The sequence below is a fragment of the Triticum dicoccoides genome, chromosome 1B, assembly GCF_002162155.2.
Source record: "Triticum dicoccoides isolate Atlit2015 ecotype Zavitan chromosome 1B, WEW_v2.0, whole genome shotgun sequence".
Lineage (NCBI taxonomy): Eukaryota > Viridiplantae > Streptophyta > Magnoliopsida > Poales > Poaceae > Triticum > Triticum dicoccoides.
In genome coordinates, this window is record NC_041381.1 from 467,790,458 (window position 1) to 467,795,027 (window position 4,570).

At 40.0% G+C, this 4,570-nt stretch overlaps 1 protein-coding gene across 1 annotated transcript in view; it reads left to right on the forward strand.

Moving 5' to 3' along the window:
* The first annotated feature begins 4,206 nt into the window (after positions 1 to 4,206).
* Positions 4,207 to 4,570, forward strand: part of LOC119341668 (ell-associated factor Eaf-like) — a 13,350-nt gene continuing 12,986 nt past the window's right edge. Inside the window, exon 1 of the mRNA XM_037613535.1 lies at positions 4,207 to 4,556. Within this exon, the coding sequence (XP_037469432.1) occupies positions 4,436 to 4,556 (121 nt within the window). The 5' untranslated portion in view covers positions 4,207 to 4,435. The remainder of the gene's footprint in view (positions 4,557 to 4,570) is intronic.

The window sequence follows — 4,570 nt, forward strand, 5'->3', positions numbered from 1 at the left end:
TGACCGAGACACATATCCGGTCAATAACCAATAGAGGAACCTGGATGCTCATATTGGCTCCTACATATTCTATGAAGATCTTTCGGTCAAACCGCATAACAACATACGTTGTTCCCTTTGTCATCGGTATGTTACTTGTCCGAGATTCGATCGTCGGTATCATCATACCTAGTTCAATCTCATCACCGACAAGTCTCTTTACTCATTTCCTAATACTTCATCCCGCAACTAACTCATTAGTTACAATGCTTGCAAGGCTTATAGTGATGAGCATTATCGAGAGGGCCCACAGATACCTCTCCGAAACACAGAGTGACAAATCCTAATCTTGAACCCAACAAACACCTTCGGAGACACATGTAGAGCACCTTTATAATCACCCTTTTACGTTGTGACGTTGGTAGCACACAAAGTGTTCCTTCGGTATTCGGGAGTTGCATAATCTCATAGTCTGAGGAACATGTATAAGTTATGAAGAGAGCAGTAGCAATGAAACTGTAACGATCATAATGCTAAGCTAACGGATGGGTCTTGTCCATCACATCATTCTCCTAATGATGTGATCCCATTCATCAAATGACAACACATGTCTATCATTAGGAAATATAACCATCTTTGATTAACGAGCTAGTCAAGTAGAGGCATAATAGGGACACTATGTTTTGTCTATGTATTCACACATGTACTAAGTTTCCGGTTAATACAATTCTAGCATGAATAATAAATATTTATCATGATATAAGGAAATATAAATAACAACTTTATTATTGCCTCTAGGGCATATTTCCTTCAATATATATTGTATAAAAATAATCTCTACTTTCATCTTCTTTGATGATATATTTTTGTAACAATTGAAATGCATTATGCACCTGTTCTTTTTATTGTGGTTCCATTTTCTTTGTCAAATTTATAAATTCTCTATGTACATGGGCCTAATGACCATGTACACCTTTTTTAGATTGAATTGTTTCTGATTTTGATCTATCTTGCTTAACACAAAGAACTCTGCATGTTTAGAAAACAAGAGGTAATGCAAACAATTGATTTTATTGTGAACTTTTGATACAGCCTTAGGGCGTGGACGGCGAGAAGCAGAGGCACATGCCTAGCGTAGCAGACCATGATGAATTGAGGAGCTGATGTCACGTGGCGGCTCATTAGGCTCCAGCGGCTGGAGCCATCATCGACCATGATGCCGCGCCAGGAGCATAAGGGCAAAGGAGAGGACATGTTGGTGCCGATGAAATAAGGTTTATTGGGTCGTCCTCCTCCAACAACATACTCCCTCCGTCCCAGAATTCTTGTCTTAGATTTGCCAAGATACGGATGTATCTAATACTAAAATGTGACTTGATGCATCCATATTTAGACAAATCTAAGACAAGAATTTTGGGACGGAGGGAGTATTACACAATCTACTTAAGCCGATTGATTCTCTTTGGTAAAAATATCCCTCATTTGGTTCATGAAACTCTACTTCATAAAATTAATTGAGTTAGGAACCATAACATATATACACATCTATCACTGGTATCTACTACCTCCGTCCTGGTTTATAGGTCCCCTTTGTAGTTTGTGTCAAATTTTGACTAAAGATTAGTAACAAAATCTTAATGCATGTCAAGAAAAATTATCTCATTGAATTCTTATTTGAACATAGTTTTCAAAAATATGATTTTTGGTGACATGCGTGAACATTTTGTTAGTTTAATCTATGGTTAAAATTTGGCACAAAATACAATAAGGACCAATAAACCCGGACGGAGGTAGTATTTGGTTATATTAAACTGACAGTTTATTCTTCTTGCTGGAAGGATATGTCGTGAAGATAAGTTAATTCTATGAACTATACTGCTAATCGTCATATGCTAATTCTTGACTATGTCCACATAATGGTCCTCTCACCTTGGATCATATGAATCTGCTATCAGTGGTTGAGACATGAGCTTTGATTGCTCATCACCCGCTTAAATCTATTTTTTAAACGCTTCAACCTTCCTTGAATTTTCTGATATAGAGAGCAACATCACACGTTAATTCAAGTAATTGGTCTTATAAACATGTACTCTTTCCTGTCCATGAAATGTAATGCTTTCAAAGAACCTTCAATCAAACTTAAAAATAAATTAGTATTGATGTTTTAAATATTTAATCGGAAACTTGAAACTTATATGTGCTAAATTGAGTTGAAAAGTAATGCTAAAAATATTACATATTTGCGTTCCTAGGTACAGTTTTTCATAATTCACAAAAAAGGTAGAGTTTTTCATAAATCTTGAACCAACAGATGCACTTGTTAGAATGACATGGTTGCTAACTTAGCTGACAAGTCCGATGGACACTCATTAGGGGCATTTCAAATGATGTCATTGTTTGTAAAAAATGAGTTTATCGTTTGCTTTGTTTTATATAGTGCATTCAAGGGAGAACATGTTCTTGAAACTTGACACGATAGATTCATTACTGTGTGCAACAAGTTATATTTTTTTGGAAGATGCAACAAGTTATATATTTTTTGGACCTCATGCACCGAAGCATCTTTTATGAAAAAAAGGATTTTTTTTGTATTTTTCTTGTGTTTACTGTTCACTAGGTGCAGCTGAGCGCGGGCTCAAAAATGGATATTCGAATTCATAGCTGTTTCTATGTATCTTTCCTTGCCATTGAAGTTAATAAGCTTACAAGTAGCATATCAGATTTAGTCATTTTTATCTACTGTGTGTATGTGTGTGTTCTACAGTTCATACTTGGCCAGAATGTGACCAAGGTTACCTATCAGAATGTGGTGATGATGAGATATGTGTGAACAAAATGGTAAGGTGTGCTACGACTAATGTAGGATATGGAAGGGCAAGTCAATGGGGACAAAATGATGTCGGAATGAGAACCAATGCAGTTGGGGTGACATGAGATGAGTACGCCATCTAGGAAGGAGAGGTGGAGTGGGACCAGGTGATTGCACATAAAGGGGTAAATAGATTGGACAAGGAGACCTGCTATGCCAGGAAAGAAATAATCGAAAGAGCTTGACAGAGAAAGACGATGGACACACATATCGACATGGTTAGAAACTACACACGACATCTTTTTTTAATCAAATGTCACTATATATCTTTTTTATGTCATCACAAAGCAATATTATGCTCCAGCTGCAACGCACGGGCGCTCGTTTAATGTCCGAACATGTCCGGATGTAAGAGGAAGAAATGAGCTTCAACCTTGAAGACGACCTTAATTATTTGTCTAATTCATTTATATGTATTATAGCCCGTAGCGACGCACGGGCGTTCTACTAATACCTACTAATAAAAGCACGCATTGAGTGTGCCGGACTGCCGGGTTCACTGTCGTGTCATTTTTTCAAAATAGTCCCTATACATTTTGGTAAGACAATGATGAAGAAGCTGAACAGACTAAAACGTACGCTTGGGGAGAACAGTTGGGAGATGCATCAATAGTTTGAATACGTGGCTTGCTGGTTCATTGGTGGCTGCATTTGTGGCCAATAATGTAAGTTAGCTGCTGGTTCATGGGTGGACCAAGAAAGTGATGACATGTCCTCATGGGACCAGGTTTTTGTTGAGATGGCATAGTTGCTGATGTGAATAGTGTGCATGATGAGAGAATAGGTAAAAGTGGGGAGCAACTTGTTAAATGTCGATGCTTCTTTCGATCAAGACATGCTTAGAGACACAGCGGGAGCTGTACTTAGAGATGATAAAGGAAGATTTATTGATGGAGGGAACTGGAAGATGGATTGCTGTGCAAATGTTTTAACAGCAGAAGCCATGGCACTACGTTTTGGCTTATTACTTGCACAAAAGGCGGGAAGTAACCGACTTGTTGTTAACTCCGACAATATGAAAGTAATTGACACGATGAAGAATGGAGGACATACAGCGGGAGCGGCGGCAGCTGTGTTTGATGATTGTTATTTTTTGGCTTATGATTTTTCGTTAGTTAGATTTGAACACTGTAATAGAAAGGCAAATAAAATAGCTCATGAAGTTGCTAGAGTAGCCAAATTTTTTGAGACAAGGGACTGGTTTGAGGAACCTATGAACGATATTGTAAATTTTCTTTTAGACGATGTAACCATTATTACTGATAAATAAAGAGGATGTTTTATTTTTTTTAAAAAGAAAGGTATATTTGGCCCGCAGTCCTCAACTGAACCTGAAGCGGTACGAGCGAGAGAGAAAAAAACAAACGCACCCACCAGCACGACCCTTCCTCTCGATCTCATCTGACCTCCCGCCCCGCCCCGCCCCTCACCGCTGTCCGCGCGCCGCCACCGCCTGCCTCGCAGCCACGCCTACCCCTACCCCAAGTGCCAACGCACCCGCGCCCATCCGCTATTGGCGACCCGCGGCCTTCGGGACTCCTCCCCGTTGCTTCGACTACGACCTGACAGCCCCGTAGCGGCGTGGGGATGGCGAGCAACAACACCGGCGAGCCGAGCACGGCGCCGCAACCGAATCGGTGGTACGACCTTCGATTGGGGTCCTCCTGCCGCGACCCCGCCCTTACCACCAAGTTCTGCACGCTCCGCTGTAAGATACCGGAT